This window comes from Phascolarctos cinereus, unplaced genomic scaffold (genome assembly GCF_003287225.1).
Source record: "Phascolarctos cinereus isolate Bilbo 61053 unplaced genomic scaffold, phaCin_HiC Scaffold_1;HRSCAF=81, whole genome shotgun sequence".
Classification (NCBI taxonomy): domain Eukaryota; kingdom Metazoa; phylum Chordata; class Mammalia; order Diprotodontia; family Phascolarctidae; genus Phascolarctos; species Phascolarctos cinereus.
The window spans coordinates 234,977,283-235,002,648 of record NW_027555514.1 but is presented as its reverse complement, the minus strand read 5'-3'; the positions used below and the strand labels follow the sequence as shown (position 1 = coordinate 235,002,648).

General features: G+C 37.7%; 1 protein-coding gene across 1 annotated transcript; it reads right to left on the bottom strand.

The window, feature by feature from the left end:
* Positions 1 to 141: 141 nt before the first annotated feature.
* On the bottom strand, positions 142 to 25,307 carry CCT2 (chaperonin containing TCP1 subunit 2). The gene is made up of 16 exons (XM_020990239.1): positions 25,200 to 25,307; positions 24,094 to 24,168; positions 23,935 to 24,000; positions 23,585 to 23,696; positions 22,425 to 22,501; positions 21,884 to 21,996; positions 21,507 to 21,709; positions 20,899 to 20,999; positions 20,686 to 20,813; positions 19,731 to 19,834; positions 17,584 to 17,703; positions 12,091 to 12,219; positions 11,738 to 11,841; positions 11,384 to 11,483; positions 4,517 to 4,658; positions 142 to 636 (listed from the first exon to the last, which is right to left on the bottom strand). Exons 1-16 carry the CDS (start codon positions 25,200 to 25,202, stop codon positions 606 to 608), a joined length of 1,608 nt encoding a protein of 535 aa, XP_020845898.1. The 5' UTR covers positions 25,203 to 25,307; the 3' UTR covers positions 142 to 605.
* Positions 25,308 to 25,366: the final 59 nt, after the last annotated feature.

The following is a 25,366-nucleotide window of genomic DNA, read 5'->3' as shown; positions in this document are numbered from 1 at the left end:
TCTGGGCAAGCCACCTCAAAAAGCGCCTAGCATAGTAGGCACCATACTTATTCCCTTCCCCCCCCTCCATCTCAGTTTAGAAACCAAATAATAATTAAATACAACATAAATTTTGTGGAAGGATTCGCCACAACACTGAAGTAATAATTGGATCTTGATTTATTGAATATTTCAATTTTAGCTGATAACAAAGTATTGAACCAAACAACTAGCTCACACGAGCTGGTGGGTAGGACTATCATTAATCTATCTAAACTCTGAACTACAGAACATTTTCTCCAATTATTTTATTACATTAGGTAATGGTTAGCACAAGACTTATAACACAAGACAAATTAAAAGCAAGGTAAACATTGGAAATTTTATTTCAGTGCACAGTAGGAGGAAATGAACTTTTACAAAATCAACTCTATGTTTTATCTGAAAATGAAACAGCAAATAAATTAGATCCACGTTGAAATAGTCAGTTTAAATGTCCAAATTTATGGATATGCTTTGTCTCAGATAAGCTTCTGTTCCTTCTTCTTCCTTGAGAGGTGCACTTCTCTCCAACAACTTTGTTATTGAAATAGTTGGCCCCAGAGTCCTCTGGGATATGGGAATGTCTAACATGGATGGTGATCTGGCACACGTTTTCTGCAAGTAAATAAATAATTTAAGAAGTAAAAAAATTATGAGATAAATGTTATTTAAGGAAAAAAAGTCTTTAATAAAATATCACACTTTAGCCTTTCTTAATAAATCCTAAGACTTTTCTTTTCCTCCTCACTCCCACTGCGCCTTTCAAAAAAATAAAACTCAACATCAACCACAAGGCAATTCATGTAAAATTATGGGAAAAGGAAAAGAACCCAAAAAACAAAAAGGCATGATTTTAATCAAACTTAATCATAAAGCCTGGCCTTTAACAAATCCTATTTTGACTAAAACCATCATAAGACTGTTCTGTTTAAGAAAGCTATTTTCACACCCATAACACCACTTTCTTGATAGGGATTATCAAAAAATCTACTGAATGTAGACATCTGATGTTGAGGATTTTCCAAGTCCTTGTCCAAACAGTAAACTATTTATATTAAACAAAAACATTGTTCTTTGGTATTCACTTAGTGTCAAGAGGATTTTTCATGGTAGAAACGCTTGTGGACAGACTGATTCATGGGAGAACATGGAAAAATGGCCATGATGGGCAAGGCCATTAATGTATCGCAATTTTCACTGCTTTGAATACCTCTATTAAAGAACTCACAGATCCACTGCTCTACTGGTTTCCTTTTGAAGAAGTATAAATATATGAGCAATGTTAAAACAGTCTAAAGAAAATTAGTTTTACTTTCTACAAGATGCAGGTTATTTGGAGTAAAGGAATAGAGGTTAGTGGCAGGTATTCTAACAACAGAAGTAACAGGAATCACAGGAGGAAACAAGAAAACAATGAAAAACAGACATGCAAACCTAAAAGCTGAGAGACTAGACTAGGGCACCAGTTAGTGCAGGAGCTTCGAGCAGCCTACAACTGAAAGGCCATCCCTGCACTACAATGACTAACCAATAACTGGACACCTACCAAGCTCAGGCCACACTTCAAGGTCTTGGGGATAAAAACAAATGAGATGATGCAATTTGCCATCAATAAGATTACAGTTCAGTAGGAAACAATACACATGCTTAGAATAACAATTTTTTCATTGTTTACAAAAGCCCTTTCTTCACAACAAATCCGTGAGGTGGGAAGAAAGGACTAAGTCATTCTTTAAGCATGTGTTAATTGCTTAGTATGTACCAGACTGTGCTAAGCTGAGGAAAGGATCTTTTTTTTTGGGGGGGGCGGCAGTAAAAATTGTCCCTGCCCTCAAGGAAGTTACATTCTAAAATGAAAAACAGGAATATATAAGATACAAGCAAAATGAACCCTAACAAGCTAGGTGGGAGAGAATCACTCAAGGACTCCTGAGTCCCAACAGCGGTATCCACCACACGCTATAGGAGCTCAGAAAAGGACAAGAGCGGGCTGCCGAGCTGGAGCAAGCAGGACCTGAGCTGGGCTGCTAAATAAAGGAAGGGCCAGCAGACAGAAGCAGAGAGGGGTCTGTCAGCAGGGAATGCTAGAGAAGAGAAACGTCACAGAGATGGGAAAACAGAGCATGCGGAAGTCAGACTACATGGGAGTGGAGAATGGAAACAAGTCAATGCCAGAATGAGAAGTCTGGGCTTCATTCTGTAAGTGATGCTCAGAACTGATGTCAGTTATCCAAACTTTATCATGTTATTCATGCTTTAAGAAGGCATGGAAGTCTAGAATGAATTAGAACATGGAAATGGTTTAGATATACTTCAGTTATCTGTAAAATTCATTTAAGTGAAACTAGAGAATTTCACAAAATAAATAAGATACTACTTGTATATGGTACTTCAAAGGGTGTTTAGTGCATTCGTCTACACTGGAAAATGTGAACTAGCAGTTTGATGGTGGGCAGATAGCAGATGAGTGTTGTCAGCTCCAAAAATCCTACAATCCTATACTGCCCTGTCATTTTAAAAGATCATCCTCCTTCACCCAAAATTCTAAAAATCTATTAAAATTTCTGTCAAATTATTAATGAAAAATAATAAAACTATTTTAAAAAGATTTAGTTTTCAAACACAATATTTTATGCTCTTAGGTATCACTGCTTGGAAACCAGCAGAACATACACCCCTTAACAAATTAGTTGGGAGCACATGATACAATCTAGTATATGCTATATAAACTTAGCCTACAGAAACAAAACCAAAATAATAATAATATTCCATAGCAATGACTTTTTAAAAAAAGTTTGGATGCAACACAACAATTGTATTTCCCCATAGACCAAATTGCTATACAAAGCCAAACTAAAAATGTAAAGTTTTCATTAGCGGAAATTAAGTCATTAGCGTATTGTACAATGAAAATTCTGTAGCTGTTCATTGACTACCTTAAATCCAGTGAGTATTGTAGGCTCATCTAATTACTCATTGAACCTCTTTCCGCCCCTTACCAAAATGTCACTCAACTACAACTTTGTGACATATGAACCCCAAACTTATCCAGCAGAATGTGTTAACATTATCTTCCTTTGGCAAGATACCCAGTTCCCTTATTACAAGACAAACCATGTGGAATATTTTAATTAGCTTATAAAACCACATCTCTAATTTGGGGTGCATGAAGGCTTTGCTCTCTATTTGTGAGCAAATCTTACCAGTTACTGAGGCTACACGATTAGATTAGAAAACCACCAATTCAGAGCTGGGAGACCACAAGCCACTTTGGACATCCAGACGAGCAGAAGGGGGATTTGCGTGGCCATGCTAGAGCAACAGGGCTATGATGTGCCTGGGGGTCCTCTAATTCCAAATCTAGTGTTCCTTCCCTTTACATCATGCTAGGAATGTTTTAATCATGCAACAATTTCATTTGTTTTGAGGCCACTTTTCAAGTTAAAGAACAATAATGGGAAGATTTAACAAAATATGAAAAGGCCTCAAAATGGACTCACTGTAATCTCCCAGTCATGACCTGCCTTCCGGACACCTCATGAATAACCCCCAGAGTAACTAAAAGCGGCATATTTTTATGGCATTTCCTCATAATCCCCTCCTCTAACCCAACCCCTTCTTAAATCACAGGGTCTTGGACTCATTTTGTCCAACCTCTCATTCTGCCATGAGCAAACAGTATCAGAGGCCAGGATCCCTTTTCAGGGCCTCACAACCCAGCTGGAAGTAGAGTCCAGCCTGGTGTCCAGCGCTGCTTCTATGTAACTTCACTGTAGTATGTGATTATGGATTATAGTGTAATCAATATCTCCATTTGAATCTTTTCTTTCTCCACTAAACTGGGTTTTCTCCCCTTTCAAGGCCCAAGACATTTTAAGAGAAAAATCTTTAAAGATAAGTTAAGACAACTTAGTCTACTTAAGCACTTTATTAAATACAATTTCAAGTATCTCACAAGACAAGAATATTGCTTTTAAAGTAAAGAATTAATAATAAACAGACTTTTCCAGATTTACTAATGAGTTCAAAGAACCCATTTCTGTAAGCGGGCAAGGAGTTCTCTAAGTCAAACCAATTGGGGCTGTTGAAATTAGATCTTGGGCAGAAAGGTAGGGAGCATTTAACATTTTAGTCTCTACACAATGAAATCTTGGCATGTTCCAATCTTTTTTCTCTTATTCACAAATTTTAAAATTGTTTTGGTGTCTCTAGAGAATTCATCAGATTTGTGGGTTTTTTAAAATACTAATTTTGTCTAATGAAGTTTTGATACATATCTAAGAAAAAAATAGAAAGCAGCATGTAAAAGAATATTAAGATGTACTTAAGAATTCTGTACATCTCTTAGTTTGAAATTAACAGGCTCTTTGTCTTATTTATTTCCCCCAGTACCCAGCACTGTGTAAGGCTCTTAATAAATTTATAGTGAATGAATGATACTATGTTACTAATATTTCTAAATACTATCCTCCAATAATTCAAAGATGCACAATACCTTGGTGCTGCCTTAATAATGTTATCTACACGAAGAATTACTTCTGCTGCTTCAGCCGCACTCAACAAAACTTGTCTCTTCACTTGGAAACTTTCTGTTATACCAAGTGCAGCCATATCTCCAATAGTACCTTCCTTCATATCTTAAGAGAATAAAAATATTAGGTTACAATACTTTAGTTAAAATTTTGGAAATCTTTACCCTTCACACAACAAAGAATGATATTATAAGCCTCAGATTTCTTTTTTAATTAAGAATGAACCACCCATTATACTTACCTGGATATGATCATTATTATCCTTAACAATAAAGTCACCTAGGCAAATTATTGACTTGTAACAAGCCCCCACCACATATCAAGTAACGTACTAAGTGCTAGAGATACCAAGAGAAAAGGGAGACAGGCCCTATCCTCAGAAAATTCATATTCTAATCGAAAGAGAGAATACAGCTCCATGGCAAAACAATGTAAAAGCCCAACTGTCCTTAGGTACAGCAAGGCAGATGGAAGTACGCCTCCTGTGGTGCCACATGCAAGGATAAAGCCATCATCAGTTCCTGACTTTGAACTATTGGAAAGTAAACAAGGACTTTGGTGAGAAGAGTTATGGAACATGAAACCACACTGCCTGATTTTTTTGGGGTGGGGGTGGAACTGGGGTTAAATAAGTTGCCCAGGGTCACAGAGCTATCAAGTATCAAATATCTGAGGCCATATTTGAACTCAGGCCCTCCTGACTGACTCCAGGGCAGGTGCTTTATCTACTGTGCTACCTAGCCACTCTGATTTAAATAAATCCATTGTCTGTCCTAGATTGTAAGCTTTCCAAATGTTATTTTGTTAATATTACTACAAAACAATCACTAAAGACTCCTTCATAATTTAAGAGAGGCAGAAAATTGAGACCAGGTTGTTGGAGGAATCTTATCTGATAACTAGTCTGCAAGACTAGCTTTAAGACATTCGTATTACGAGGTTCTGAGCTGTCCTGTATTTCAGCCAAGTGAGCATTGCAGTCAAGTCACTGTTTGGATCTTATAGACAATTATCTTTTGACAGTCTTCAGAAGCCATGGCTGCCCAGGATGAAGGGCTAGAGCACCTACAAAGACAGGTGGCAGGTCAAGTCCGCACAGGTTCACTTTGCTGGATGGATGGATGGCTGAAAAGGATGCAGGTGGTTTTGGGGTGGAGAAGGGACACTTATTGCTGGGGCTGTCAGGCACAGAGTTGTAAGCTGCCTCCAGGAGAGATGACTGAGGTAAGAGAGACATATGAAATGTCCAATGTGACTTAAATTTGAAATGACAGTAAGATGTATCCATTTTCTGACCAAAATTTACAAGTGCTTTTGATTATACCATCCTTTATATACTCTTCAGCATTTTCTGATAACAAATTACACAAGCTATTTCTAGCTTTGCTGATCTAAAATCCTCATCCAGGGCTAAGTACTCAAGAAAGCACTGTAAAGCACCACCTACAAAACCAACATCATGGAGTACTTTTCCTTCTCTTAAGTAGATATCAAACTAATTTGAAAACAGAAAAAATTATATATCTTCAATGGCTGCCTTAAATGAGTCCATCATATAATTCAACTTGATAAATTTTTATTAGTCAAGTCAATAGACTCTGCACATAAAGCTTCCAAGCCAGTGGACACAGCATCCCTGAAGCAGCTGCCCCAGGCAGGTGGCACCATCAGCAAGCTCCCATTGCCAGAGGAGCCACTTGTCAGCCAGGTAATCCACAAATAGATAAAACTCAAATTACTTCTACTCAGTTCAAGGGCATTTCAGTGTCCTTTTCCTCTCAAGATGTTATATGTCATGAATTATCAAAGATTTATACAATCATGAAACTGACAGCAACTTTGAGGTTCAATCTCTCCCAATGCAGAAATTCTCTCTGAAATATTCTTTACAAGTGGTCACCCAGTCTCTGCTCCAACACCCCCATTAGTGGAGACCCAACTATAATGGACGACAGAATCAAAAGACCTAGAACTGAAGAGATCTTACAGGTCAGCCATTTAGTCCAACCATTTTCCAGATAAGGAAACTGAAGCCCAGTGAGGTTACATGATTAGCCTAAGGTCACACAGGTAAACTTATGACAGAGATATTTGAACTCAAGCCAGCTGATTCCAAGTTCAGTTCACTTTTCACTATACCATGCAGCCTCCTTATTCCAGTACTGAATAGTTCTAGAGAAAGTTCTCCCTTATACTGAACCAAAGGTGACTTTCCAAAATCCCAATGACTTCCACCCAAATTTCCAAGGTGATATATATATATATATATATATATATATATATATATATATATATGTGGCAGTTTCCAAACACTCTGCCACCCTGGATTCTCAATTATACTACTTATTGCAATTTCCAAGTGACAAAAGTCAGTGTCATCATTTGATCATTTGATATGTTTAAGAAATAAAACTGTTGGGGAGGCTAGGTAGTGCAGTATATAGACACTGGCCCTGGAGTCAGGAAGACCTGAGTTCAAATGTGGCCTCAGACACTTGACACTTCCTAGCTATGTGACCCTGGGCAAATCACTTTAACCCCAACTGCCTCACCAAAAACAAACAAAAAAACCTATTTTGATTCTGCATCTGTTCCCATGGTGAACAAAGTTGATATTTGCAATCTGGAAAAGTGATCATGATCTAGCCTCAAACAAATGACAAAAACTCTATAAAATATGGCAATATTTATCTGCAAAAGCAGTTACCCACCTATCTATGCAAACAATACTTTGTGCCACGCCAACACACACAAATTGTTTCAGTTATTTTACTGTCTGTGTAGTTCAGGGACAAAACTGTAGGAGATTAGGGTGCTTTTTAATAAAAATGATGTAAATATTAAGAATTCCTTGTTTCTTGTTTAAATTGAATGCTGTTCCCTGTTCTTCTAGTCAGTCATGGTAAAAGATAAAAAGAATAGATTTAAAATAGCATTAAACTGTTGCAAGATAAGTGACAGGATTGAGCCCTGAATAAAAAAAGTCACTTGAAGCTTGAGATTAGAAATAGATCATTAGACAATTGCTTTGAGCCTCAATACCCTTAACTGCAAACATGAAGACAATATTCTGAGACTTTAAGATTTACTTTTTTAAAAATATGATCACCAGCAATCATAAACATTTCAAAATGCAAAGAACAGAAAAACCATGTAATGAACTACTTGTGTAATGGGTGTTAAGTAGACTAAATCTGACATGATACTAACATACTTCTTTTCTGAACTCCCTTCTATTTTCCAAATGCATCACTTATTCCCCTATATTATTAACAACACCCATCATTAGTCCCCAAAACTAGCCCTCACCTCCCACCCCGGTCCCAACAAATATTGTCAAGCAGAATAAATATCTATTGGTTTTGCTTGAAAACATATGACTCATTCTGTACCTCCAGTTCATCACCTCTCTTATCAAGGGATACAAAGCATGATTCATCATTAGTCTTCTGGAAACAAGACTGGTCAATGCACTGATCAAAATGACATCTTCCCAAGCTGTTTTCCTTTACATTATTGAAATAATTTTATAAATTGTTTTTCTGGATTTCTTCTCTTCACTTTATATTAGCTCACACAAGCCTCCCTGATTTCCCTGATATGACCCATCATTATTATTTATAGATCAAAATTGCCCAGCCATTCCCCAAGTGACGGATGGCCCCTACTGTTCCCAGCTGCAACAATACGTCTATCAGCGTATCTCTATCCTACAGCTCCTCCATCCCCAACAAGTATAATTTTCTTTTATCACCTTTGCCAATTTGACAAATGTGAGGAACCTCAAAAGTTAGTTTCATCTGCAATTCTCATTATTAATGATTTTGAGCATTTTTTCATCTGGTTGTTGACAGCTTGCATTTTTCTCCTCTTTAAAACAAACAGCATGGACCCTCAACCTCAGGCTCTAGCCTTAGCAATTGCTCCTTTTTGCCAATAAAGCTAGGGGTAGGGGAGAGGTGGGAAGGATTCTGAGTGTTAGGCAAGGGCTGTATTCCCACTCTCAGTGTAGGGGGAGCTGCTAAGCCCTTGCAGAGCTGAGAAGGAACCTCCAATACTTCCTTCAAGGAGGTATCACCCTCAGTGTATGAAGTGTTGAATACACTGGAGAGGAGTTAGATGTGAGATTACTGCAGCTCCCTTAGTAGCAGATGTGTGCTTTGGTGTCCCACTATGGAAAGGGAGAGGCACTAAAAACGTCCTGTTGTTCTGGTATCAATCTAGGAAACACTCATTTCATGAATTCTTTCCTGCAAGGCCAGTGTCTTGCTTTCATTAAGTTGTTTGAGGAATTTACAACCCAGTATACCACAGATCAGAGAGACCGAGACCACCAAGCCCCAGTACTCAACATTGGTGCACTCCCCAAAGCTTTATCTTGGCAAATAATCACCAATGAGGATGTCCTGGATGCAAGCTTTCTGCTAGAAGTGTTAAGGATATACAGATGTCAGATGTCTTCCTTCCAAGAAAAGAATACTCAATAAACTTTTCCATGTCATTCTCTAATCATTAGAAGATGAGACTGTCAAACTTGAGTCATGCAATTTGGAACTGATCCTCCAACAATTAAGTTACAGAACACAAGGTGATCATTTTTCATTGATGTATATATATCACATGAGATGTCTCCCTTCTAGCTATGTTAATCAGATCATTGCTTGGTTCTTCCTGTGGCATGAAATAAAACTGGGCTTTCCACTAAGAGAACCTTTTCTGTTGTCTACCACAGAATATATTTTTAAATTTTATTCTCTATTTTTAACTTGAACACCAAAAGAGGATTTTCACATACATAGCACAACACAAGGGGAGGGATTATACACAAAACCATATTTTCCCCTTTAATTTTCAGAACTGCTATTTTCAATGTTTTTTCTTTCTTTCTTTTTTGAAAATAACTATTGCTTTTCTATTTATTTAACAGCATGACCAATTAACTGATCTGTTCTTCCTCACTCGTGTTGATCTAAGAGTTCGGCAATATGCATTTTCTCCTACTGACCGCTTTGTATTCCAAAAGTTTTAACCCAGCCCATGGGAGAAGTAAGGGCAACCAATGTCTTAGGCCCCCTCCAAATCAGATCTGGTGTTCTTCTCTAACCCTGCAATACTGCCCTTCATTGGAGCAGCTTGGAAGAACTGGCAGAAACCAAGAGCTGAAGTCCTTTTGCCCTGCAACAATTAATCTACCATCCACTCCTACCCCTAAGGCTTGCAAATTCCCATCACTTTTACTCTCCTTCTAACCCTTCATTAATCACTAGCTACATCAGAGTAAATTATGCCCTGTCCCCCAATTTTCTTGTTCTCCCATTCCCATCCTTCTGTCTTCCTCAACTCTATCCCACTTAGCCTTCATTTAAAAGTATGAAGTCTTTGTCCAAATGACTTTATAGTTATTACTACATCTTTCATCAATAAAGGATGTGTCTACTACTATTTTTGCTTTTCTGCATCTGCTTTGAAGTTTTTATGCCCTAGCACACTGGTCAATTTTTGTAAAGGAGCCATAAACAAAGGTAAGAAATATGTACACTCCTTTCAGTTGCCATTTTGTAACCACCAATGGCCTATCATCATTTAACTTTTGAAAAATTACCTTCAGGTCTTTATATTTTTTTCCTCTTTTATCTTCTGACATTTGTCTAGTTCTGAAATAAGTATACTAAGGAGTCCAACTATTATAGTTTTGTTGTCCATTTCCCCCTGTAATCTGATTAACTTATCTGTCATTTACTTAGATGCTATGACATTTTCTAATTTCATTTTTAAGACCTCATTTCATTTTTTTTTCTGCCTTGTCCAGTTCCTGGAATGTAGAAATTACTATAGCTGCCCCACTGAAATTCTGTATGTATCTACCACAATATCTACTTCTGCCTTTGTCTCCTACTGGCCTAATGCAGGTCAGCTGATGCCAGGACCATTTCTGTAGTTTTCTTTTTGAACAAGCACCAACCAGGAGTCAGTTCCATCCCCTGCTACATCTCAGATATACCCTGACAGGATTTCAACTATCTTGCTGGTCATGGGCTTTGAGGCTCCCTAGTGTAGGATGCCCAGGCACTACATTATTTCTCTCCACAGACAAGTCACCTGGGACAGACAAGTAAGGGACCTGGACCTGTTTTCTTTTTTTTTTTTGTGTTACAAGGTGAGTGCTGGTTTCAGGACTTTTGGAGGGCCCTGAGGTGTTGACATCACCTATTCTGGAGTCCTTATTCTTTCTTTCTGAAGCTATGCTTGCATTTAATGTTAAATTATTCTCTTCATCTGGGTTTGCCTTTTAGAGTTCTCTTAACCCATAATAATCAGTACCCTGTATTCATCCCAAATCTCTCCTCCTTCTCTCAGCCCAACTCCTAGAAAAAGCCATTTACACCCACTGCCTCTATACCCTCTCTTCTTACTCCACAAGCCCACTTGGGTCTTTCATGTAATCACCTATCTCTCCTAAAAATCTGCTTAATTTTTCTCTGGACTCCAATCAACCCTAAATTAATGCTAAAGTTTGTTAAAATACTATAAAACTATACAACGATGATTTCTGAGAAAAGAGTATATACAGTCAGCGCTCTTCACAGAATCTTAAATGCAATACCTAACCCCATAAGTAAACTGAATGACTCTGCACAAGTTCAAATTCATTAGATGAAGATAACAATCTCCTTAACATTCTTTTTCAGTGTCATTATGAGACCCCATCAGAATATGTATTTGTGAAGTATTCTTAGCACTTAAAGAACTGTATAAATCACAGATTTCATTTAACCACCCCAGTACAAAGCTCCAAGAGTCAATTCAACCAAGAAATATTGGCTTCTTACCAAGTCCGTATGTTTTTCGTCCTTCACTGTGGGCAGCACGGAGTTGAGCCACCAAATCTGCACTGTCATAACCAGCATTGTCGGCTATAATGGTTGGCAGCTACACAAAGAAATGAGCAAACAGTGAGTGCCTGCTTCACTAAAAGAAAGTCCATGTGTCTTAATGAATTAACACAGCTTTCCATAACCAGTAAGTTAAGAGCTTAGAAACACAAAATCCCTTCTCTCTCTAAAGAGGATTAGGACCATATTTTTTTTCAGTCATCACATGTCTTGTATTATTGATGAAAGCACTCTGGCTACAATTTTAAAAACAACATGAAAACAATGCTCCTCCCGTAAGACACGACTTACCATTCTCAAAGCTTTAGCAAAAGACTCCATTGCAACAGCTTCTTTGCCTGGCGTTCTGTTGGCAAGTTCTGTAACAGCATGGGCCATCAGCATCTCAGAACAACCTAAAAAACAAAGAACAATTCCTACTATTCTTGTCTTTAAACACAGGGCCAGTGAGTAATGAGTTTATCAGATGAACCCATCACTTAAAATATTTTGCAAAACAGTGTTGGGAAAAAAAACAGAAATAAAAGTCCCCACAAGATATACTAAAAACAAGTAAATTAATTAATTAATAATACATACAAATCTAATTGTTATAATCCTGAAAAGACAATATAAAATACTTGGTAACAATATACGATACTCACCACCACCATAAACAGTCCTAGGATCTTTCACTGTCTGAGCAAGAACACAAAGCGCATCATGCAAGGATCTTTCTGCTTCATCCAAAATCTGCTGTGTGGCACCACGCAGTACAATGGTACAAGCCTCACCTAAGAAGAAACACCAAAAGAATTAAGCACACTTATATTATTTTATTTTCCAAATTACATGTAAAAACAACTTTTAACATTCGTTATTTTTTTAAGTTTTGAGTTCCAAATTCTATCCCTCTATGACTCCCCTCACCTCTCCCTGAGACAGTAAGCAATCTAATACAGGTCACACGTGAGCAATTATGTGAAATGTATTTCCATATTACATGGAATGTAATGTGACCTATTACATAGATCATATTTTGTGGAAGAAAATTCAAATGAAAGAAAGAAAAAAGGGGGGAGGTGAAGAGAGAAAAAAAGGAAGGAGGAAGAGGAGGAGGAAGGAAGGGGAAAATACTATGCTTTAGTCAGTACTCAGATGCCACCAGTTTTTTCTTTGGAGACAAAAAACATTTTTCATTATGAGTCCTTTGGAATTGTCTTGGGTCATCGTATTGCTAGGAATAGGTAAGTCATTCAGGGCTGTTCCTTACACAATATTGCTGCTACTGTGTACGATGTTCTCCTAGTTCTGCTCACTTCACCCTGCGTCAGTTCATGTAAATCTTTCCATATTTTTCTGAAATCATCCTACTTATCATTTCTTACAGCACAATAGTATTCCATTACAATCCTATACCACAGCTTGCTCAGCCATTCCCCAATGGATGGGCATCCTCTCCATTTCCAATTCCATGCCACCACAAAGAGAGCTGCTATAAACATTTCCCCTTTCTCTTTTTTATGAACTCTTTGCGATACAGACCGAGTGATAGTTTTGCCTGATCAAAGGGCATAGACAGTTTGATACAGCGATTTCCAAATTGTTCCCCAGAATTGCTGGACCAGTTCACAACTCCATCAATAGTGCATTAGAGCTCCAGTTTTCCCATCCCCAAAATTTGTCATTTTCCTTTTCTGTCATATTAGCCAATCTGATAGGTGGGAAATGGTATCTCAGAATTGGTTTAACTTGCACGTCTCTAATCAATAGTGACTGAAAGCATTTTTGTTTTGTTTTGTTTTTTGGCGAGGCAATTGGGGTTCAGTGACTTGTCCTGAGTCACATAGCTAGTAAGTGTAATGTGTCTGAGGCTGGATCTGAACTCGGGTCCTCCTGACTCCAAGACCAGTGCTCTATCCACGAGAGCATTTTTTCATATGACTATAGATAACTGATTTCTGAAAACTGCCTGTTCATATTGTTTGACCATTTACAAACTGGGGAATGACTTGTAGCCTTATAAACTTGATTCAGTTCTAGCTTTATAAAATTTTTTTTTGTAGTTTGATTGTGTGACACTGAATAAGCAGTACCAAAGTCAAACAGAAACTGAGCCACTAAACCCCGGAGGGCCGCACAATGACTTGGAAAACCACATATTAACATTACTGTAAGGGCAACTGAAAAGGACAGACCCTCCCTAGCCCCCGTGTAACTGTCTGATGACCTGACATAAAGATAAATAGGAGTCACCATGCATGCCGGAGGTGACCAAGGAGATGGAACGTTAAATAACCAACAAACTGTGTTACCTGAGAAAGCAATTCATCTCAAGGAACATTTTTCTTGAGAAAGGTGTGTAACTGTGCAAGGAATTGATCACTCCTTGGAGACTTACACAACAAATAGGAATTTGGAAACCTTTGTTAGGATGTGTGCGTGCCTGGACGTGAGCACTCACCAGGGATACATACCCAAAACAAAATATCAAGATTGTCTTTTCCTGGTTTACACAGATATAAAAGGGGTCATTTGAAAAGGGATCTTCGGAGTACTTTGATGTCAGAGATAGGGAGCAAATCTCTGTTGTGGTCAGAAGCGGAACACGTGCATGGCTTCTGCTGAGTGGGAGCGGGATGCAACTCCATGGCCTCCCAGACCAAGACCTCTTGGCCGGTCTTCAGTATCCCCGGTCTATTAGGTATTTGAGCTCGCCTGGTCAGTGAGTGTGTATCCTTTCTTTTCTTATTCCCCCTTTTCTTTATTTTGATTATTACTTATTATATTGAATGTTTTTCTCATCTTTATGTGTGTGTTTTGCTTTAATCACTGTAAAATAAATGATTATTTGTTAAGATTACACTGAGTACGTGTCATTATATCTTGAGATCCGAACCTAAATCGAAACTGCACAGTAAGAAATCCTTCCGATTACCATTATCTATACTATATTTTCATTTATTTTGTTAAACATTTCCCAATTACATTTTAAACTGGTTCTAATCTACTCAGGAGTGTGGCAAGCAACAATGTAGCCTACTGGCTATGTGTTTGACACCTTTGGTCTTAACTTTAAGTCCGCTTTTTTTTTTTGAGATTCAAGATAGCTGGGCTCTGCCTGAGTTCAAACAGACAATTAAGAATTTCCCCACCTTACTAATACCAAAAAATACATCCAATTAATGAAAAGCTAAACTTAATAAAATAGACAACACTTTTAAAGCCATTAATAAATCCAACTCTAAAATACAACAAACTTTCTTTATCATCTCAAGCATCACCACCCCAAGATCTTTTTCTTCCTTTATTTCCTTTCACACCTACTTAACTCTGAATCAAAAGTCCCACTCAAAAATTACCCTTAACACACTAGATTTTAGACCAACCAGTACCAACACATACATCTTCACTGCTGTCCTTCCAGACACAAGTTTTTCAATCTCTCATAGCTAAGTGTGAAGCAAAAATTGCCAAAGATAAGGATAAAAAATGGCCCCTGGATTCCTTCTTCCTCATTCCCAGAAGGAAACAAAAAACCTCTTCCCCAAACAAGAAAATACTTATTTTCTATTCTATTTGTATCCACAGTATTTACTATAGTGCTTTACACAATAACCACTTCATTTTTTTTCAATCTTTCATACCCAACACATAATTTAACAATGTTTAAAATCTATGAATATCCAAAAAGTCGGAAATAAATGTAGATTTCTTAAAATTAGAAGATGTGCAATAGCAAAAATAAACATAATGCAATAAAAAACTTTTCCTCTGAAAATATACAAGTGTGAGAAATCAAGTCATTTAAACTTTTTGGGCCTCAGTATCCCTTGCTATATCCACCTTTAAGATGAAGGGAACCATAATAAATGTTTTCTGAAGTCTCTTTTAGCTCCAACATTGTTGCACTTGTAATTATAGTTTCAATGCAATATCTACTTGATATTATTTAATGAGCTAATCCCAGCATTGATCTTGGCATTGTCCTACAGACAGCCCATATTAGGTACTCTCAAAAGATAAACACTTGGTAAAACAGAACATTTCAAACAACTGGTTCTTCTGATGGACAAGGGGATAACTAAAACGAATATGGTTTTATCAATGGAAATGAAACATTAACATCTGCTTTGCTACTGCACTCCAAGGACAGTTAAGGTCTTTCTACCTGGCCCAACAGCTATCTCCTATATATTGTCTTAATCTGTATTGAGAACAGGGATTCTATTTGTATCCACAATATTTACTTCATCCATCTTCGTCAAAATACCAACATACTTATGCACTACAGCTAACCAGAAAAGAATACAGGGTTCAACAAAGGAACACGTCCTTGGTCTACTAAATGAAACAAGTTAACCAATGTCAGAGCTATCTTTCTAGGACCTTAGCTACCAAGTAGCTTCTTTGCTCAGGGGCCCTAGGAAGAACCCAATAGTAAAACCTTTGATTAGGTCAGGTCCACACAAATTGGGAGAATGGTGTTGAGGGAGGAAAGCGGAAAACTAAAGGAAAACTGACAAAGTATCAGTGTAACTCACTATGGTAAATGGGACAACCAGTAAGTCTAAGTTCTAGTTTTAGGCTAGTTCTTTCCCTCTATATCTGCAGAGCAGGAAATGTCCCTAATATAACAAAAATATATAACATATTTTATGTACATAAAAATAACAAAAATAAGCACTTTTTTTTTCAAACCACAAGGATAGGTGAGGTCCTAAAAAAGTTCAAACCCCCTTTTAAGTACACACCATAATAAAAGTATAAAAAATTTTAAACGACGAGGAGCAGATTAAATTCTTGGCTGTGCTACTATCTACTGTTCCAATTTCCTTATTTGTATAAAGGGGCTGGGGAGAGATTGGACTATTGTTTTCCTCTCTTCCAGTTCTAAGTCCTATAATACATCCTAAAGCAATTCGTTACAGGTATACTGCTCATTGCACACAATGCTCAAAGGATGCACGACTTCAATTAGAGAAGGTGCTTTCTCCTTAAAACAGTATGCAGTCCTTTACCTTAGTCTTCTAGGTTGCTCTGACTGAAAAAATTTATCACCTGGTGACCAACCTGAAGATGATGAGACTCAAGAAGGCCTGAACTCAAATAACTGACCACAGACAAGTCTCAACTGGTTTCCCTTTCTATAAAATAACCCAGACAGTTCTTGCTTTACATAAATTTGTATTATGCAAATCTGATGCTCCAGACATAGAAACTGCTCCAGCTTCAGGGTACTGAAACTGAAAACTGCTGAGTTGTGGAAGAAGGCAGTGCCCCTTAAGAGGATGGGGTGGTCTGTGCCTATGGAAAGGTCCACTGACATTAAGTGAGAACTGACTGTACCTATGTATTTACCTTAGAGAGCTCTGGTGAGGGCTGAAATGAGACAATGTACATAAAGTGCTTTATAAACCTTAAAAGCACATCAAATGTCACTTTTTTTTTAACAATTAGCAACGCTCATAATGTTGTTCCTAAATGATCAAGAAAATATTTTCCATTATATTCTATATATAGGAAAGTAGTTTTTACGTTTTAAAACACAGATTCTTAACCTGAAGTCTGTGAACTTGTTTTTATGTTCTGATAACTTTAGCCCAACATAATTAGTTTCTTTTGTAATTCTGTGTATTTTATGCATTTAAAAACATGATTCTGAAGAGTCCACAGGTTTTACCACAGTGCCAAAGGGGTCCAGGACACAAAAAAGGTTAAAAACTCTTGGTTATGAAAGATAATCAAAAAGGTTAATCATCGGGGCAGCTAGGTGGCACAATGGATAGAGCACTGCCCCTGAAGTCAGGAGGACCTGAGTTCAAATCCAGCCTCAGACCAAGCACATGACACTAGCTGTGTGATTCTGGGCAAGTCACTTAATCCCAATTGCCTCTCTCACACACACACACACACACACACACACACACACACACACACACACACACACACACACACACACAAAAGGTTAACCATCAAACCAATTTGCAGGCTTCAATAGTTAATTTCAGCTGCCTGGAAAATTCAATCCCAAGTAATTCTGTACAACCACAGTGGGCTTTAAAACTGCCTTACACTCTAACACAAAGCATATATAACCATAACACAATAAATTTTATAAGACGCTATAAATACATCCCTAAAACATGTATGTTTACCCAGTGCTACTCCAGAAAAATGGATGAGTTTGTCTTCTCCAACCATAACTTCTTCAATAAGTTTGCAACTTCCTAGCTTTACCAGTTCTGGATGATCAAAAGTTGAGGCAATTTCACCACCTATAAAAATAAATTTGCACTGATTAAATGCATGGCAGATCTAAAACTCCTATTTAGAAATGGATGCCCAAACACGGACAAACACTTCTACTGATTATGAAATGCATATCACAATATGAAGTATGTAATGATTAATGTAACAAATTATTATTAGTACTAATTGTCAATGATTTCTTAAATGCCAAGTCCAACAGTTTCCTCAGTCCTCATTCTTTTTTGACCTTTGGGAAGCTCGTGATACTATTCATTATCCTCTTTCTGGAAACCCTCTCTTGTCCAGGTTTTCCCAACATGGCTCCCTTGGTTCTCCTCCTTCCTGTCCTGTCTTTTCTGCTGGACCATCATTCATATCTCCATTTAAAATGCTGCCCATTTAGCACATTTCCCTTTGCACTATGTACCCTCAAAAAGTCTGTCCTGGGCCCTCTTCTCTTTATGGTCTCCTCAGCTCCCTTGGACATCTAAATACAGGATTCTCACTGCTGTATATCCAGCTCTAGCCTCTCTCCTGGCTCCATTTCCATATCACTAAATACCTATGGGACATTTCCAAATGGTTGTCCCAGAGGCATGTTCAAAATAGAACTCTCAATCTTTTCCACCAAACCTACTTATCTTCCTTACATTTTTATTTCCTTCAAAAATAGTAATAGTATCTTCTTAAAGTCTCTCAAAGTTGCAAACCTGGGTGTCATCCTCAACCTCTCACTCTCCATCTCCCAGGTCTAATCAGTTGCCAGATCTCGTCAATTCTACCTCCACATTTCTCTGATCATCCCCTTCTCAATCCTCATATGCTTAACAACCTAGGTCAGGGCCTTTACCGCTCTCACCAGGACTACTGTAGCAACTTCTTAATCTTTCTAACTGGAGGCAACTGATGCCATATATAGTGGCTAGAAGTACTTTGCCTGGAGTCAAAAGAGTTGAGTTCAAATCCAATCTCAGACACTTACTAGCTGGTGACCTTAGAGAAGTCACTTAATCTGACTCGGTTTTCTCATCCGTAAAATGGGAATAATAATAGCACCAACATCATTGTTGTTGCAAGGATCAAATGAAATAATATTTGTTATCTAACACATAATAGGCACAACATATAGGCTTATTCCCTTCCCCACCTCATCTTCCCCTTTACCCTTCCCATACATCTTTAGTCAACGGTTCTCAAAATATGGCGCAGAGACCCCTGGGTGTTTCCAAGACCTTTTCAGGAGGTCTTAGGAAGTCAAAATTATTTTCACAAAACATTAAGATGCTTAAATTTAAGTATCAATAGATGTAACCCACCAAAGCTGGGGATCCTCAATAATTTTTAAGAGCATAAAGGTGTCCTGCAACCAAAAAAGTTTGAGAATCACTGGCCTAAGTGATATTTCTAAAAATACAGATCTCTAAGCATGTCACTCTCTTAACTCAAAAATCTCCAGTGGTTAGTAGTTAGCCTAGCTAGGATTTTTATCCTAGATCAATCAACAAACATGAAATGCCTACTGTGCCTGACTGTGCCAAGCACTGAGGATACACAATGATCAAAAATGAACAGTCCCTGTTCTCAAGGAACTCACATTCTATTTGAGTAATACAACATGTATACACATAAGTTAATATAACATAATTTAAGGAGGGAGAGTGCATTAAATGAGGCTTTCCCAAGAGGTGATAGCTAAGCTTAGCCTTGAAAGAAGTTGGGTATTCTGAAAGGTAAGAAATCGGGAAACGGTGAAGGGTGAGAAGATATATGCAGGCAGAATTCACTCAGAGAATTAAAAGCAAATTTTAACTTTTGCATAAAAAAAGTGAATAGTCCTTTAAAAAATTATAATATAGTCCAAATATACATATGCAAATGTACTTGTTTTCCATCCTATCATTTGTGCTGCTGATTTTAACACAATTGAGAAGTGATACATTTAAATCTTAATCCACACCTCTACTTTGAGGAACTTTCAAGCAACTATTCAGAAATAAATATTTTCTGACTGATTAAAGCATAAGATGCATTAAGTTCAATGTCTTTTCTTTACCTGTAACAAGGGCTAGGCGTTCCACACCTGCAAAGTCTGCATGTTCAATTGCCATGACCCCAGCAGCACCAAATAACTGTTCAGGGTAATTATAAATCAGCTGCCTACAAATAAAAGAAAATTATGCTTTAAAAAAACCCTCATATTTACACAAGCACTGAATCACAATGATATAAAACGTATCCATACCAGAACCAAAAGAACAATCTACATTTATAATGAATATGTACTTTTCCCAAGTCATCAAATGTTTGACCTACAATTAAATGAGAAGTTCTCAAAGACATTGTCACTTTACTTTCCTCCTAAGGCACACTGCTTACCTTGATATAAATACAAAATCCGCAATATTAAATCTTTGTTCGATTCTCTTCACTTTTTATGTTCTTACTCTATACATCCTCATCTCATATTTTCAAGTATAAACTAGAGCTGTAATCATATTCTTAACTCAGTTATCACCATTTAACACATTTAAAGCTTCCCTCTCAAGCCTTCAATTTCCAGAAATAATGAATCTTCAATGCATGTAATCATAGTAATACAATAGCAACATGAGGGCTATACTGTAATTTCCTGATTGCCTGACTTAAGATGTGCAGTTATCCCTTCCATATCATGACTTTGCCCATCAAGATTTCTCTATACAATGACATGCCAGCAGACGACACAGAAGAGTTTAGAAATTCAGAAACATATAAAATGTATATATAGTATTCTATAATGTCAACATGTTTTATCTTTTAACACCATAAATATACCCAAATTTTACAATAAGGTACTATCAGCACCTCATAAAAGAAAAAAAATCATACTTCTCTGGTATAAAGGGAAGGCCATGGTTTTTTTTTTGCAGATTTTCCAGATCACAGGGGTACTGCACCCCTAATCCCCATGATTTGCAGAGATTATGAAGCTGGTATAATAACTGTTGGTCCTTCAATCAAATACAAACCTGTTGATAAAGCAATTTATTCCATGCTTCAAGATTCGGTCAACTTTCTCCTTCATTTTTTCTTTTTCAGCCTGTTCTATTTCTGCAACCTTTGCTGTAGAGTCAACTCTTACTCGGGAACCAAATATCTAAATGAAAAGAAACATAAAGTTACTAGGGTTATAAATTTTAAAACATTATAAATGACAACTTTAATAAATGTAAACCACATACTTTTATTTTGTCCGTGTCCATTCCAGTATTTGCAATAAGAATTTTTGCATTTTCAATTCGCTTTGGTTGGTTTACTCCAATTTTCTTATCCAACAAAAAACCTAAATTGAAAAAAAACAAAAGGGAGTTGGTTTGACTTCGTGATGACTTGGATTCTTAGCTCTGATAACCTGTTCTCTAAGGCAAATCACAATCCCACCATTTTAGACATCTGTTTGAGAATATATACCCTCCTTTTAGTGTATGCCAATCTAATAGGGGAAGCAGTATGAGCTAAAGAGGGCATAAATGACTGGCTTCATTAGTGTCATAATGGCACTTTAAATAGGACTCAGCACCCAACTTTAAGGTATGTATTACATGGGTACCATAGATTTTACAGAGAAATATGCCTCAACTCAGAAAAAAAGGCTACTATATTCTTAACCTGATAAACTGCTAGGAAAATTACAATTGTTTGCAGTGTTTTTTTTTCCTTTAAGATATACAAAATTGTCTGCCTAAAGAGAATAATAAACAAGTACTACATAAACAGAAACCATCAAACATTAAGTGATTAGAATCTAATAATCCAAGCCTTTCTTTATAATATTGCAAACACAGCATACCTTCATCTAAATAAGAATCTGCCAGACTTCCTCCCAGTTTTTTGATGATGTGTATAGCTTCAAGATTGCCAGAGCCTTTCAGTCTAAGAACAGCTTCTACAGCTAACTTAGTAAAGTGGTCTTTGTGATGAGTTAGGAGCTTTGAGGACAATGTGGTTCCAGCAATGTTTATTAAATCTTCACGGAATGCGGCTTCATCATAACTAAATGAAAAAAAAAAAGCAGAAATAAAAATGACCTGTCATTTTCCAAGGAATATTTTTCAAAATTCATTTTACTTTTCAAATAGTATATATTTCTTCCACTTAATTACCAAAAGGATTACTTATACTCCAGATTATTAAATGTTGGTTAAAAAGACATTTTAAGGTACGAACCCATGATCAACTGTAGATAACAACAAAGCCTCTCTTGCTGCCTTTGTAGCTTCTCTCCAACCAGCAATAATGGTTTGAGGATGAATTTTTTTTGCAACCAAAGACTCTGCTTCCTTAATAAACAATAATAATAAAAAAGCTTAATGATACCATCATTTAAACTGCAAAAGTTTTTTTTCCTTCTTTTTCCTTTGGGGGAGGGAACATTCAATTCTGGCTAACTTCTTATAGTAAAATAACATAGCAGCCAAAATGTTAAATTCAAAAGCATTATTTATATTTTCCTCCTTGGATCTGTGATTTCATTGGTCATGGGGAGCTTCCAAAGAGTAAACTCTCTTGTCAAAACAGATCCTACAACTTAGTTTTATAGAGTTGTTTAGATCAGGTTAAGTGATTTTTCCATAGAGCCATAATGTACCATAGGCAGAACTTGAATCCATACAGGTTATCTTGGTGAGCTCTCTACGTATTACATTAAGTTGCAATCCATATATCCACATAAATTATAACAGAAATTACTAAGAATGGACTTTCTTACCCTTAACAACTCGGCTGCTAACACAGTTACAGAGGTAGTACCATCACCAACTTCATCATCTTGAACCCTTGACATATCTGAAAAAAAAAATTTAACTTATTTACATAACCTGAAAATTCTTAAGTTATCTATATAATCTTTAAAAAAGGAAAAGGTTTTTGATCTGCCTCCTAAATCTGACCCACTGCCTAAGGCCCTCACATCTTGCAACTGACCCTGCCTCACATTACTAGAATGCAATAAGCTGTTTTTGCCATCAACAACCATAAACTATCCCTAAGATGTAGAGAACCGTGCACAAAATAACTCACATTCTCCACCCCTGAGAAGCTTAAATTCTAGAACTTGTCTTAGGGATCTAAATTAAATCCACCAAACATTTATCAAACAATACGTGTCCAGGGAAGTAGCTACTAGGTACTAGAGAAACAAAGATGAAAAAACCTAAGAGTCCCTGACCTCAAGAAGCTTACATGACAGTCCACTAGAAAAGTATCACACATATAAAAGCAAATAAGAAGATGCCACAAAAGTAATACAAAGTAGTCTTGAGAACACTAATAATACCAACAGGGGAGACTGACAAATGTTTCAAGTAGGAAGCAGTGCTGGCACTGTACTTTAAACTTTATCCCACACTCTGAGGAGACAAGCAGGTGATGGAATATATGAGTTACACCTGCCAACAAATCAATCTGACCAGACTGCAGACTACATGAAGAGGAATAGTACGAAACGAATATGAAGAGGCTGGTGCAAATCAGCTTGTAACAGAGCTTTCAATGCCAGACTGAGATGTTTTGCATTTTATACCAGAATTAGGATAATGGGTAATAGAAGAGTCTCCATACAAGCTGTCTTTCTTGTTATTAGTATTAAATGGAAGAGTAAACTGTTATACTGATGTCATCTCTCAAAATACCTCATATTTAACTTTTTTGCATTTATTCTATTTGCTATATACCTATATTTGTCTGCTCTGTTACTATGTAAATTACTTGAGAAGGGATCGTTTCATTCTTTTGTTTGTATCCCCAGAACATTACATATTATAGGTGCTAAATAAAATCTTGTTAATTAATGATTAAAAAAAAAAAGACATTTCATAGGAGTCACAGTCAAAGTATAAATAAACTGTCAAAAGTTCTCTCCAGACTCACCAACTAAAACTTTGGCTGCTGGGTTGTCAACACCAATGGATTTTAAAATGGTTGCACCATCATTGGTTACCATAAGAGAAGCATCTCTTCCACTGCTCAGAAGAATTTTGTCCTGGAGGGAACAAATTTAGTTCATAGTTTACACAAACAAACAACACCATGCCTTTTACTTTCAAACAGTAACTAACTCAAAAATCATTTTTATAAAGACTATTTTCAGTAGCATTTTTAATAGTAATTTTTATGAACACAAGCTTGCATCATAAAACACGAATGGCTACCAAATTTAAACTACTGTATATCATTCCAAAAATCTCTAAAAATCTGTTAATGTTTTCTATTTTTCTTACCATGCCCTTGGGTCCTAAAGTGCTCTTTACTAAATCTCCAATGGCGATGGCACCAATAAAAGAAGACTAAAGTTTAAAAAAGAAAGAAAAACCAGAAATTACTAGGAATAATCAAAGTGATAATTCAGAAAACAAAATTATAGCAGAAGAAAAGCTTACCAAACGAGCTGTTTCAGCCCTTTCTTCATCAGCACCAGCCTTGAAGATGTTAACAGGTGCAAGCGAAAGGGATGCCTAGAAACAAAACCCGGCACCAGGAAGTGAAATTTTTATAGATACGCATATAGAAATGTAAAATGCATAATGTAAACATGCAAATTACATAGAGATAAAATATATTCACATAAACATGTTTACATAAAATACACATATTGGCACATACACGTATGTTTAAATGTTTACATATTTTTTGTTGACTGAAAACCAAATTTTAAATGTTTTCTTGTACACAGACCCATTTTTATCACGCAAACAATATGCAGCAGCCCATAACCTTAATCAAATCCAACCAGACTGTAACTTATAAAATGTTTTTTTTTTAAGCTTTGAAGCTTTAAAATGTTCACAAGAAGCAAGGCAGTAATTAGCAGAAAATGAGGAAGGCTGCTGGCATAAAGTCTTCTCTGGTGGAGAGGACTGTTCCATTTTTGCGGGGGGCGGGGTACCTAATTTTAAAGCTTGCTTTACACATCAGAGAAAATGGGAATAAGAATTCAAAAGTGCCAGGCACAGCGCCCCATCAAATTCCATCGCATTTTACTTATTTAAATTGCCGAGGTAAGGGGACGTGAAAGCTCATTTTCCCGGGGGTGCGATGTGTCCGGAGCCAGGTGAGAGGATGCCAGCGCCCAGGAAGGCCGGGGCAGGAGACAGAGCAGCGGGAGAGACCTTCCCCCCCACCTCCCCGGGGCTGCAGGCCCCACCTCCTGCCGCACTAGAAGTTTCTTTCCTCCAGGCCAGGCCCGGCCGCGGAGCCTGGGCATTGGGGGAGGGGACACCGGGCCTCCCCATCCCACCGAAGACGCTGCCGCCCCGCACCCCACTCCCCAGACCCATTCGGCGAGCAAAGCCCGAGCCCGCCAGGCCGCGCCTGGAGAGGGCCCCGAGATAGGCCACACGGCCCGCCCCGCCCCAGCAGCCATGTGCGGGGAGGCTCCGGGCCCGCGTGGGGCGCAGGGAGAAAGGAAGGCGAAGGGGAGGCGGGGGCCGCGCGGGGGTCCAAGCCTCCCCCGAGAAGGGGTGGCGGAGCCAAGCCGGGGCCTCACCATGATTCCGAAGTCGCCGGTGACCACCTCACAAGCACGCTAACAATCCGCCCGTGTCAGACCTCTGGGACGGGAGGACAAGACGGATGTGACGTGACGGAAGCCGCCGGAAAAGGAGCGGCAGCTTGCGCGCGCTGCACGTCTCTGGGCCGACAGCAGCCATTAAT